Source organism: Erinaceus europaeus, chromosome 5 (genome assembly GCF_950295315.1).
Source record: "Erinaceus europaeus chromosome 5, mEriEur2.1, whole genome shotgun sequence".
In the NCBI taxonomy this organism is placed as follows: Eukaryota; Metazoa; Chordata; class Mammalia; order Eulipotyphla; family Erinaceidae; genus Erinaceus; species Erinaceus europaeus.
This window is the reverse complement of record NC_080166.1, coordinates 13,943,665-13,957,518: the sequence shown is the minus strand read 5'-3', so window position 1 is coordinate 13,957,518 and position 13,854 is coordinate 13,943,665. Positions and strand designations below refer to the sequence as shown.

The window sequence follows — 13,854 nt, the reverse complement described above, 5'->3', positions numbered from 1 at the left end:
ACAGTGATTACTAATTTCTGACTCAGAGCTTTCTCTGTGTTGAGACAAATAAGATCAGTCTAGTGTTTGTTTGTTTGTTTTGTTTTATCTCTTGAATTCCTTAAACCCTTCCTTCTAGGATCCAGGGATCAGTACCATGGTTGGTCCTTCTGTCCTTCCTCCTTTGCAAAGTCAGGAGGTTTGGCCCACAGCCCCTTCACAGAACCAGATCAGCTGGCATCTGCTGTGCAGAAGGTGGAGGTTTGAGGCTGGTTTTGTTGGCATTCCCATTCCCTGTCTCCTGACGTAGGGAGCAAACTCACGTAGCTGAGTTCTTGCGGTCTACACATCCTGGTTCTGCAGCAGGCAACCTTGTGCAAAGTACATTTCAGAGAATCTGGGGAATCCCCTGGGAAGAAGCAGAACACCGTTGCCCTTAGTCTCAGATCTTTCTGGTTAGGGAAATGCATGTGTGTGTTTGTCTGCTTGTTTCTTCTTTCTTTCTTCTTCTTCTTTATTTTTTTTCTGTTTTGCTTCCAGGGTTGTAGCTGGGGCTCAATCCCACCTCTAGGAATTCACTGCTCCTGGTGGCCACTTTTTTCCATTTTATTCAATAGGACGGAGAGAAATTAAGAGGGAGGGAGTGATAGAAGGAGAGAGATACTTGGAGGCCTGCTTCACTACCTGTGAAGTGTCCGCCCTGCAAGTGCAGAGCTGGGGACTCAAACCCAGATACTTGCGCTTAGTGCTATGTGTGCTTAACCTGATGTGCCACCTCCCAGCCCTCAGAAATGTGTGTTTCCAGCCTTACTTCCACCAAATATCATCTCCCATGTCCAGTACTATAAGTCTCCATGTCCCCTGGATTTGTGAGGTTCTGATTGGCCCTTTCGCCCTGCCCCCAGCCAGACACGGAGTCACAGAAGGACTAGACTTTGGCTTAGCTCCTACCTGCCCCCTAAGCTTCAGTCTCCATATCATTACCCATTGTAACCTGGGTAATAATCACATATATCTCCTCAGATCAAAATTACCAAAAACAAAATTTATCTTATTTTATAGAATCAGAGAAAAATAATTGAGAAGGAGAAATAGAGCACCCCTGCAGCCATATTTTACCACTTGTGAAGCATTTCCCCTACAAGTGGGGACCAGGGCCTTGAACCTGGGTCCTTCTGCATGGTAACATGTGCACTTAACCAGGTGCATCACTACCCAGCCCTGAGATCAAAATTTCTTGCAGTGAAGACATAGGATGCACTATGTTATGTCAAGGCAGTCAGAATAAAACAGAGAGTCACCCTCTAGAAGGCCTTGCCCCATGCCTAGCCTCAAAAAGTCTGTGCTTCTACTTTTTGTTTTAATTTTTATTATTTGTATTTATTTATTGAGTAGAGACAGCCAGAAATCTAGAGGGAAAGGGGTGATAAAGAGGAAGAGAAACAGAAAGACACCTGCAACATTGCTTCACCACTTACCAATCTTTTCCCCTGCAGGTAGGGACTGGAGGGCTTTGAGCATGGTGACATGTGCTGTCAACCAGGTGCACCACCACTTGCCCTGGTGCCAATGATGCCTTAGCCCAGCTCACTCCGATAGGGATTGAAAACCTTTTGCAGGAATGTAATAGTCATACACCACCACCCCACCCCTTGCTCAGTGCCACCTTTAATTATCAAGAGATGCTTCCTCCAGGAAGCCTCACCAAGTCCTCCTCCTTTAAGAGGTATCTCAATTTTCACCACCTCCTGGAAGTCTTCCTAAACTTTTGGCCTTTCCAAAGATAGAGAGGGAGAGAGCCAGAGAAATGCCTACAGCCCTGCTTCACCCTATGTAAAACTTCCCTCCTACAGGTGGGTAGCAGGGGACTGGAACCCAGGGCCTCGCACATTGTAACACGTGTGCTCAACCAGGTGTGCCATGACCCAGCCCCTCCTACATTAAATGTTTCCTTCTTCCTTTTTTCCTCCAGGGCTGTCTGGGCTCAGTGCCTACACTACAAATCTACTGCTCTTGTCATTTTTTTCCCATTTTATTGGATAGAGCAGAGAGAAATCAAGAGAGGAGGGGAGAGAAAGACAGACACCTGCAGACCTGCTTCACCGCTTGTGAAGCGACTCCCCTGCAGGTGGGGAGCCGGGGGCTCAAACCCGGATCCTTGCGCAGGTCCTTGCACTTTGTAGTATGTGCACTTTTGCCCATACGCCACCGCCTGGCCCCCATAAATAAATATTTCTACAAAAACCAAAAACTGTGCACTTCTATGACCATGGTCCACATCTCCTAGAAAAACTTTGCAATTGCAAAAATTTTTTTAAAATATAATTAAGGGGAGTCAGGCTGTAGCGCAGCGGGCTAAGCACAGGTGGCGCAAAGCACAAGGACTGGCTCCTCACCTGCAGGGGAGTCACTTCACAAGCAGTGAAGCAGGTCTGCAGGTGTCTATCTTTCTCTCCCCTCTCTGTCTTCCCCTCCTCTCTCCATTTCTCTCTGTCCTATCCAACAACAATGACAATAATATAACAATAATATAACAATAATAACTACAACAATAAAACAAGGGAAACAAAAGGGAATAAAATAAATATTTAAAAAATATTAAGGACTTAAACTCTGAGTCATCCCTCAGCATGTGGTTCCCTCCCACATGCTCTGGGCATTTTTATTTTGATTCTGGTCCATCAACAAATCAAGAGTGTTTATAGAGGGTGGCTCTGTATGTACCAGGACTTGAGCAATCTAGCGAGACGCATTTCAATCTGTACACAGCTCTATGCAAAAAAATAGAAATAAATGGTGTAGTTGCAACATTTCCTGCAGTGTCCTTGGGAAGCCAGAATTCTAAGACACCATTCCAGGAACAGCAACTTTAGATGACTTTTGCTTATCTTCTTAATATTTCTTCAAAAAAAACTATAGCTTAGTTTACTTAGAATCATTCCCTCCAGATCATTCATGTGTGGCAAAAGAGAAGGTCTACTTCCTCTGTATCTGGGTAGTGTCCTGCTGCGTGTGGAAACCACAACTTTCTCCCCCACTCATCTGTCCTGGTTCCCAAGCCTTAGCTGCTGTGCATAGCTTTACGACCACATAATTTTGCACACATCTCTTCTGCTGACTATTTGTTGTGGTTGTTGCTCTTTGGAAGACAAAAAGCGAAGAATAAATTCCAGATACTTCACTCATAGTTGAGATCGAGAAACAGAGCCGGGAAAAATTGAAAGTAAAAATATGAGTAAATCCTAGTCTAGTGTAGCAGACACACAGATCCCAAAGGGGGATCTCTATGGACAAGGCATTGGGGAACCAGTGCCCTGGCTTGGAGGAAGAGGACAACTTGGTGGGAAGTGCGGTATCCTGACTCCTGCTTTAAACAGATGTGAGACTGTACCCGTGTGACATTGGACCTCAGTATTTCATTGAATCAATGTTGCGTTCTTAGTTGAAGTTTGTATTCTCAATGTTTTATTTTTACTCTGTTTGGATACATACAAACAAATTGGGAGGGGAAATTGAGAAATTGGGAGGGGAAGGTGAGTCAGAGGGGGAGAGAAAGACACCTGCAGTACTGCTTCCTGCTCCCACTCCAGCAGATGGGACCTAGGGTTTGAACCTGTGTTATCAGTGTGCTGTGATGTGTGTGCTAGACTGGTTGTGCTGCTGCCTGAACCCTTGAATCGATTTTGGGTTTGTCTTTAATCAGATACATCTCATATAAGTCCCACATGCTGTCAGTTACGCAGCTGGAGCCTTAATGAGATGCCCTTCAAAATGAAAACACCTTTATTCAGAGGAGACTCCTGTATTAAAGTTTTACTTCAAGTGCTTTCTCTCTTCCTAAAGATCTTCTCCTGAGCACATGTGCAGGGAGGCAGAGGAAGACAGACTACTCAACCATCTTATCTATATTTTGGAGCGAATATCCAAGAGGTTTTGACTTTTTTATTCTGTTTCGTGATCAGTTTAATTTTTAGCCAGTCCAGGAACATTCCCAGTCAGCATTCTTCTGTGCTTAAACATTTCTGGTGATTCTTTCGATTTCTTGTTTTTCAGGAGGAATGTCAGAACTACATCCGGGTGCTTTTGGTGGGTGGAGACCGACTGTTCACCTGCGGGACCAACGCCTTCACTCCGGTCTGCACTAACCGAACGGTAGGGCTTCGCACTTAGCTTTGAAAACACCTGTTGAGCTCCAGTCCCCAAGCCTTGCTCCTGCACAGATGCTGGCCAGAACATTTGCTCAGCTCAATTCAGGACACTCCTTGAGTCTTACCAGGCTGGGGGTGGGGGTGGAGGCATCATGAAGAGCTGTCATTCTGTCTAGTTCCTGCTTGCATCGCTTCTCTCAAACACCTGGGTTTACCATCTAACTTTGCGGTTCTTGGTTTTCAAATTCACACCCAGTTATTGGGCATGAAGGGAAGACAAAAACTCACAGAGAGCCCACTGGCTTCTCTGCTTTGAGGCAGTGTACCAGAGAAGCACATGGGCATTTAGACAAAGAACATGGCATCCTTTTAAATTTTTATAAAAATATATATGTATTTATTACTTATTGAAGAAAGAGAGAAATCAAGAAGGAGAGAGAGAGAGAGAGAACTATAGCACTGCTTCAGCACTTAGAAGCCCTACAGGTGGAGACCAGGGGCTTGAACCTGGGTCCTTGAACCCTGGTCCTTGTGTCTAGTAAGAAGCCTGTGCACTCAGCCGGGTTTGCCATCATATGACAGTGTGTCTGGTGTGACCAGGAGCCCAGGGAGTGTGTCATACACATGTCGTTTGCATTGAGGTGGACAGTCCTCCCTGGCCTGCCCTGGAGGGCGGCCCTTCATCAGCTGTGTCTCTCTCTTCCCGGCTTCCAGCTCAGTAACCTGACGGAGATCCACGACCACATCAGCGGCATGGCCCGCTGTCCCTACAGCCCTCAGCACAACTCCACGGCCCTGCTGACCGCCGGCGGCGAGCTGTACGCCGCCACTGCCATGGACTTCCCCGGGCGCGACCCGGCCATCTACCGCAGCCTGGGCGCTCTGCCCCCGCTCCGCACTGCGCAGTACAACTCCAAGTGGCTCAACGGTGAGTCCTGGCGCCCCCACCTCACCCATGCCGCCTGCCTGTCCTGCATGCCTGCTAGGAGCGCCCCACACACTGGCCATGTTATTCCGGCGACGGCCAGGGCTTTCCTCTGGATTGAACCTGGGTTTGTAGGATGGCTGGATTTCAGGAGTATGACTTGCCACCTACCTGTGTGTGGTTAGGACACTATTACCGCCATACCAGAAATGTCCATCAGCCTCTCTCTCACTCGCTATAGGAATGATCATTGGTTTCTCAAAGTCCTCTCCCGTGATGGTTACTGTTATTGCTGTGATTATTGGGATCACAGCTTGCTTGATGTTTTTTTCTTTCTCTCAATGATTTAATTTTGATTTACAAAATGATAACAGGGGTTTAATTCCACACAGTTCCTGTCACCAATATGGGTTGACTTTCTGTCTCTGGTCTCTGTTTCTCTTTATATATTGCCCTCCTTCCCTGCGGTAGGGTACCTTCTCTTCCTTTCTAAATCACACCTCCATCTCTTCCTACTTCCAAGCGTCTTTCCTTCCTGACTTCTCTCTGATAAGAGAAACAGCGCCTGGCTTCATCTGCTGCTTTCCAGTTTTGCTGCCCTTTCGTTGATGCTATAAAAACAAGATTCCTGGTGACAAACTCTTCTGGTCCTGGTGGAATTGGGGTTCAGAGCCCTCTGGTTTAATTCTCATATATTTTGCCCCTCTGGAAATATGGACCAGGGTTCTTTTTGGGGTGCAGAAGGTGGGAGTTCTGGCTTCTGGAACTGCTTCTCCACTGGGCATGGATGTCAGCAGGTGGATCCACACCCCTGGCCTGTCTCTGTCTTTCTCTAGTGGGTAGGTGCAAGCTTGTTGTAGTTATCTGTAGTCCACAGAAGACCAAGACCTTCCTGTGGCTGTCTTTCACCTCGACTTGTTGCCCTAAAGTATCTTCGCCTCTGGGTACATCCGTTTTGTTCTGAAAGGTAGAGATAGACATGTCTTTCCAGCGGCTGTACCTTCACTTGTGGACGGACATTGACATTCCACCCACACTGCCTGCAGTGAAGACTAGGAACTAGCTATACAGTCGTCCTTCCATAGCTTTGTGTTTTCTGGGTAAATGCCTGGAAGTTGTATTGCAGGATTGTATGGAGATTTCCACATTTATGTTTTCAGTGTTTACTGTATTTGTTATACGAGAGAGAGAGAGAGAGAGAGAGTGTCAGTTTCATGTGAGACACAGAGGTAGAAAGAGAGCAAGAAGTCAGAGCATTTTGGTACCTGTAATGAGAAACCTCAGGCATTCATAAAATATGTCACGCGGCTTCTCTCTCTCTCTCTCTTCTCTCTCTCCTTATAAAACTCAAGTGATCTACCAGTTGGATCTTTTCTCCAGCCACACATTTCTTTTGTTTCTTAATTTTTATCTCATGTATCAATGATTTAACAGAATTTTACAGTACTACAGATTTCAGGGATGAGGGCTGGGCAGTGGTGCGCCCAGCTGAATGCTCTCTGTACCATTCTCAAGGACCCCGTTTTGAACCCCGCTGCCCAGCTGCAGTGGGAAAGCTTCATGAGTGATGAAGCAGGTCTTCGGGTACCACTCTGTCTCTCTTCCTCTCTATCTCCTCCTCTTCTTTCAATTTATCTCTGTCCTAGCGAATAAAAAATAGAGGGGAGTCGGGCGGTAGCGCAGCAGGTTAAGCGCAGGTGGCACAAAGAGCAAGGACCAGCATAAAGATCCTAGTTCGAGTCCCAGGCTCCCCACCTGCAGGGGAGTTGCTTCACAAGTGGTCAAGAAGGTCTGCAGGTGTCTGTCTTTCTCTCCCCCTCTCTATCTTCCCTTCCTCTCTCCATTTCTCTCTGTCCTATCCAACAATGACCACATCATCAACAACAATAATAACTACAACAATAAAACAAAAAGGGCAACAAAAGGGAATAAATAAATAAATATTTTTAAAAATAGAAAGAGAAAGAAAGGAAAGAAGGAAGAAAAAAAGGGAAAATGCTGCTGGGAGCATTGGATTCATAGTGCTGGCACAGAGCCCCTGTGATAACCCTCGTGGCTATTAATATATATAGCAGGGGTAGACAGAATAATGATTATGCAAAGAGACATTCATGCCTGAGGCTCCAAAGTCCGAGGTCTAGTCCCCTGCACTGCCAAAAGCCAGAGGTGAGCAGTGCTCTGGTAAAATAAAATAAACAAATAAATAAAATATCCAGGGATACAATTTCACACTCACATGGCAGAAATTCACATGGCAGAGACACTCCTTTGCAAACAGAGTGTCAGAATTGTGTGTGTGTGTGTGTGTGTGTGTGTGTGTGTGTGTGTGTAAGAGAGAGAGAGAGAGAGATGTGGCATCTGTTTCCTCCCGCACTTATTTGATAGGTTGTACAAAGCTACAGTCATGGACTGGCTGTTACACTGTTTATCTTGCTGAGCTTTTACGTTCTGCATAGACTTCCTGGTTTGTTGTCAAGTCCAAACAGTCTGTGTAGTTTCTCAGCCTCAGTGCTAATGACAGCTGGAACGGGCTGGATGATTCTGGGTTTGGAGAAGGGCTTGTCTTGATCATCAAAGAGTAATTAGCAGCATTGTTGATCTGAAATAGAATATTTGTTCCCAGGGGCCAGGTGGCTATGCCCCTGGTTAAACGCACACCTTATAATGTGCAAGGATCCAAGTTTGAGTCCCTGGCCCCCACCTGCAGGGGGAAAGCAGGTCTGCAGGTGTCTCTGTCTCCTCCCCTCTCTACTTCCTCCTCCCCTCTCAATTTCTGTCTCTATCCAATAATAAATAAAAGTGTAATTTAATAGGGAGTCTGGAGGGAGCGCAGCAGGTTAAGCACATGTGGTGCGAAGCTCAAGGACCAGCATAAGGATCCCGGTTCGAGCCCCCAGCTCCCCACCTGCAGGGGAGTTGCTTCACAGGTGGTGAAGCAGGTCTGCGGGTGTCTGTCTTTCTCTCCCCCTCTCTGTCTTCCCCTCCTCTCTCCATTTCTCTCTGTCCTATCCAACAACATCATCATCAATAACAACAACAATAACTACTACAACAATAACAGTAAAAACCAACAAGGTCAACAAAAGGGAAAGTAAATATAAAACATTTTTTAAAATGTAATTTCATAAAAGAATATTTGTCCTCCACAGGTTGTATAGCAACAAAAGCATTTCTAGAAATTTCTAGGTATCTGGGTATGGCAGGTAGAAATTATCTCTGGCTAGGGGCCCTGGTTTGGACTCATCACTTGGGTGTGTGGTTATGTTCTCAGCACACTAGCATTTTGCTAAGTGATGTGATCAATCCAGCTACCCCAGACTGTCTTGCAAAGCTTCTCTTTCAGGAGAGAAGGCCTCCTTCTCGCTCGCTGTCTCTCCGTGAATGAGATGACTGTGCTAGAGAGTAGCAGGAATTGTTTTCCCAGCCTGAAGCCCTTGCTCTCTTCTCTCTGGTAATGTTATTTTTCTTAAACTAGTTTTAGCAGAACCCCTGGACTCTGTGTGGGTCCCCAGACTTGCAGCTGTGGAACTTAATGTTCTTTCTGTTTACTGACTGAAGTTCCAATTAAAAAAAAAAATCCAAGTTACCGCTGAGGGCTTTGTCATTCGACTTTGCCAAAAGCTAAGCATAAATAAGTAAAAGCCCAAGCACTTTCTCTTCCCCCAACTTTATGCTGTGCACAGAGTGGGGTGGGGTTGGGGGGGAGGCGGGAGAGTAATTCAGGTCCGGGCCTGAGTTGCAGACTGGTTCCTGGTTACTCAACTCTAGGCTGCTCTCAGTCAGCCAGGAGTTGGACTCTGAAACCCTCTGAGTGAAGTTCTCTCCTTTGGAGAGATGCCACAGGACTGGGAAGATAGTCCCATAGTAAAGTATCAGGCTCCCCTCCCCTCACCTGCCCTCTCCTCTCCTCTCCTCTCCTCTCCTCTCCTCTCCTCTCCTCTCCTCTCCTCTCCTCTCCTCTCCTCTCCCCTCCCCTCCCCTCCCCTCCCCTCCCCTCCTCTCCTCTCCTCTCCTCTCCTCTCCTCTCCTCTCCTCTCCTTCCTCTCTCTCTCGCTCTCTCGCTCTCTCACTCTCTCTCTCCCTCCCTCCTTCCCTACCTCCCTGCCTCTGCCTCTCATAAGTAAAGAGAAGCAAACACTGTTTCCCTAGGCTGGGGGTGGGCATGAAGGGTAGAGCATTCACCTCATCATGTCTGAAGCTCTGGGTTCAGCCCCTGGCGCCCCATGGCAGCATCATGAACAGCTCCAGTGAAGCCCCCTGGGTGGTGGAACGGTGCTGTGCTGTCTCTCTCCCTTTCTTTTCTCTGCCATCCATTCTCTCCCCAGTCCTCCCCTTCCTCCCTTGCTCTCTCTCCGTATCCAGAGTGAAATTCAGGGCTGCAAAGGCTGCTGGGTAGAACTGCCCTGGGGCTTCCTTTGTGATCAGAACATCTCACCGGCTGGCACCGTGGAGGCCCCATTAGTCTCCGCTGAGTGAGGAAGAAGACCTCAGTTTGTTCTGCATAGAGCAGAGCGTTGGAGCCCTGGGATGTGGCTGGCACAGAGTTCACAGTGGGGTCCTGACCGGGACTCCCTCCTGGCAGCAGCTACTATGTGGGGGAGTGACGCGCCCCCCCCCCCTACTCTGCTCCATCCCTCACCCACCAATAACTAAATCCTGTACAGAGAGCACTGGCAGAGGCAGTGTGGCTGAATAAGGTGAGGCAGCCATGTTCCTTAGGACTGTGTATGAAAGAAATAGATCTGAAAGGAGTTAGGTAGGGGTGCACCTGTTTACACACACATAGTACTAAGCTCCAGGACCCACGCAAGGTTCAAGCCCCTGGCTCCCCGCCTGCAGTGGGAACGCTTCACAAACGGGGAAACGAGTCTGCAGGTGTCTGTCTTTCTCTTCCTCTCTATCTCCCCATCCCTCTCAATTTCTTTCTGCCCTATCAGATAAAATGAAAATGAAGAAATGGCTGTCAGGAGAGATGGTTTCGTAGTGCCGGCACCAGGCCCCAGTGGTAACCCTGAAGGAAAAAAAAAAAGTACATTTGTATGTATGACCCATTCAGGTCCAAATAATAAGACTCCCTCTGCCAAGTCCTGGAGTTCTCCTTTTTACTTGTTTCCTTAGAGAGAGACAGAGAGAATGAGAGAGAGAAAGAGAAAGCAAAACTTTTGTACCAGAGCTTCCTTCCGAGTAGTACGGGCCAGACTCAAACCCAGGCCTCACACATGGCAAAGTGGCACAGTGCCCAAGTGAGCTGTCTGCCCTCTGGACCTCCGTCCAGCCGTCCCTATTCCTTCCATAAAGGAGACCCGATCCATTAGGTCACGACCTGGCAGAAGTTGAGACGCTGAGCTCCAGCTTTGGCAATGAATGTCTGTTTCAAAATTGGATTTTTCTTGTGTGAACTCCCCCCCCCCAAAAAAAAATGCTTTTAAAACAAATAGATGTTTGGAGAATTACCTCAGCAGTTTGAATGCATTAAAATATTAATGGTTAATGACCCTCATTAAATGATTACTATAAAGCAGGATAATGAATGTGTAATGGGAAGTACTTAAAGCAGGGAAGCTGGCCAAGAGAATGACGAGTGAATTAAAGCAAGAGTTGTCAGAGAAGTGGCTCAGTGGTTACACCATAGGGTTTGCATGTTTGAGGTCCTGGTTTTGAGCCCCAGGACCATATATGCTTCAACTGTGCTCCATCCTCCTTCCACCCCCGAAATAAATAAATCTTTAAGACAAATGGAGGAAAGGACCAGGTATTGATGAGTATGTCACCATGTGCACAGACCCAGGTTCAAGCCCCTGTCCCCCTAGGGGTGTAAGCTTCACAAGTGGGGACATAGGGCTGCAGCTGTCTCTTTCTTTTTCTCTACATCTCCCTCCCCTCTCAGAAGTTTTCATTGGATGGACATGCAATTATCAATGGATCTTTTATGTTCCAGACCTCGAAGTTGCTCATTATTCTGTTTGGAATTAGATTAGGTTTGAATGTGGGCATAACTTCCTTTATTCCACAAGAATTGTTCTAATCAATTAAACGCCCTCTAATCTAAGCCTCCTTACTATTTTCAGCGATGATTATTATTATTATTTTTTTTTTTTGTGAGTCATCATTTTGGAGTGAATCCTAAGACTGAATGGCCAAGCCATCTTTTTGGTCGACTTCTTTTTAGGAGAATTTTCTACCCACCTAAACCAGCTATTTAGACCAATGCTGAGTCATGTGGCATTTCAAACTCTAACACAAAATGCATATTTTTATTTCCTGAGCCTGTTTTTAAAAATCCTCTGATTTTTGCCACGATAGCCCAGGAGAGCAAAGGAAGCTAACGTCTCTCTTTCATCCTGAGCTAGTCTCCATTCTATCTTCAGCAGCCAAGAGAGCCAGGACACTGCGGCAATGTGGGCATCCTAAGAATATACAGAGCAGGCAACAACTGTGAAACATCTGTATGAAGGGGAAAAAAAAGCAATCAAACCAGAGATTCATATTCATAAAACAATCATTTTTATCGATGTCTGTGCTATCTAGCAGTTCACCAAAGTCTTGTCTTATACTCATTCTTCCCATCATTTATTTGCTAAATATTAACTAAATATCATGATACAAAGGAAAATTTCTCTCGGTTCTATCTACCGTAAGAAATACTTAAAGCATTAAAAATCTTTTTTGGACAAATGAGAGAAAGAAGGAAAAGCAGCACTTCTCAGTGTGTGCTATCCAGCCGAGCTGGTGGATTCTGAGGGTATCAGTTGTTCCCACGTGACAGGGATTTGGAAACACTGATTCCTGAGCTCCTTTGCTTTTTAAGAGATTTTCTTTCCTCTTACAATTTATTCATTTCTGTATTTATTTGATCAGGCAGAGAGAAATTGAGAGACAAGGAGAAGATAGAGAGGAAGAAAGACAGAGAGACCCCCGCAGATCTGCTTCACTTCACCACCCCCAGGAGGGGGATCAGAGGCTCGAACCCAGGTCTTTGAACATCGCAATGTGTATGCTCAACCAGGTGAGCCTGGAACCAGCCTTTTTTTTTTTTTTTTTTAAGCAGAGCACTGCTCACTACTCTACTGGTGATGCTGGGGATTAAACTTGGGCCCTTTGTTACCTCAGGAATAAAAGTCTTTTTGCATCACCATTATGCTCTCTTCCCAGTCCAGAGAACATTGTGGTAACCCAGCATGAGCACTTCCTTAGGCAGAGTCTTCCCAACTCCCACAGAGGAAACATTTGTCTGTCTCTTGGGCTGTCCAGCTGGCTTCCTCCCAGCCCTGGGAGTTCTGCCTGGGCCTCCCCTGTGGAAACCCCACTGGGGATACTCAAGGCCCTTCCCATTAGGACCTGCCTTGTTTCTCATTAAGACAACTTCTTTGTCAAACCTTCACCTCTCCTGATTCTGAATGCATTAATGATGGTACCCGAGCATTCAATGGGCTCTGGGATGCCTTCAGACCTCAGTGAAGAGCCTCCTAATGGCGTGGAGTAATTGGCTTGGAGGAAGAGAGCCCCCACCCCTCTGCTCCTCCATCTCCAGGATAAAGTTGTGTGTTTCCGGGGACACAGGAGCTTTGCAGAGCGGGCACTGCCTCTTGGTGGTGCAGGCTCAGACATCCAGGCTGGGTGTTCTGTTGGACTCAAACCTGGGGCCCACGCGAGCACTGTCTGCAGAGTCCCCTTAGCCCAGAGCCCAGAGATGTGATTTCTCTGCACCAGGGTTTCCTGCACAGATGGAGTTTGCTCATGCAGGGAGTTCCTCATTAGTGTGGAGTTTCTGGACCCACGGAAATCAAGAGGCATGAGACCTGGGGTGACTGATACTTATTCTTGGAAGATAAAAACAACTGAGTTTCCCCAGGCTGCAGAAACCCAATCTCTGTGCCGCCAACTTTTGCATAAGGAAAACTTATTTTTCTTTCCTTTTATGGGTTATCTCTGGGGCTCGGCGCTGGGAATCCACTATTCCCAGTGAATTTTTTTTTAATTGGATAGGATGAAGAGAAACAGAGAGGGGTGAGAGAGAGGGAGCGAGAAAGACTGATACCTACAGATCTGCTCCATTCACTGCATGTGAAGTATTCCCCTGCAGGTGGGGAGAGGGGGCTTGAACCCAGGTGAACCCAGGTCCTTGCACATGGTGGTAGGTGCATTTAACCAGGCATGCCACCGCCTGGCCCCTGGAAAACTTTTGTTTTGTTTTGTTGCTGTTCAAACTAGTAACCCAAGGCTTGGTTCTCTTACCTCAGATCAGCCTCTTGCCCTCCGAGCTGTGTGAAGCTTCTCTTCAGGCTTAGACGGAGGAGGGTGGGAAAGCCAGGAGCTGGACTTGGGCTTCTTTGTTTATTTTCTTTTAAATTGCCACCAAGGTTATCTCTGGGGCTCAGTGTCTGCACTATAAGTCCACCGCTCTAGTTGAGCTTTCTTTTTTCACCTCTTTTATTTGATAGGATAGAGAGAGATTGAGAGGTGATGGGAAGAAAGTCCTGCCAACCTGCTTCCCCACTCTTGAAGCATTCCCACCCCTGCAGACAGGGAGTGGGGGCTCAAACCCGGGTTTTTGCACATTGTGATCTGTGCATTCAGCCACGTGTGCCACCTCAGTGGAGCTTGTTGACATGGGCTCAAGTCAGGTGATTGCTTTTTAGCATCAGACAAGGCGGCTCTAAGAACGGAAGGAACTCTGTGTCTGGTTGTTTTTTTAAATTTTTTTCCCCCTCCAGGGTTGTCACTGGGGCTCAGTGTCTGCACTATGAATCCACTGCTCCTGGAGGCCATTTTTTCCACTTTGTTGCCCTGGTTGTGGTTGTT

General features: G+C 46.9%; 1 protein-coding gene across 2 annotated transcripts in view; it reads left to right on the top strand.

Annotated features, from left to right (window-relative positions):
* Positions 1-13,854, top strand: part of SEMA5A (semaphorin 5A) — a 380,052-nt gene that overhangs the window by 253,944 nt on the left and 112,254 nt on the right. For both annotated transcript variants that reach the window (XM_007520548.3, XM_060191157.1), the window contains 2 exons: positions 4,033-4,131; positions 4,842-5,055. In XM_007520548.3, the coding sequence (XP_007520610.1) occupies positions 4,033-4,131; positions 4,842-5,055 (313 nt within the window). The remainder of the gene's footprint in view (positions 1-4,032; positions 4,132-4,841; positions 5,056-13,854) is intronic.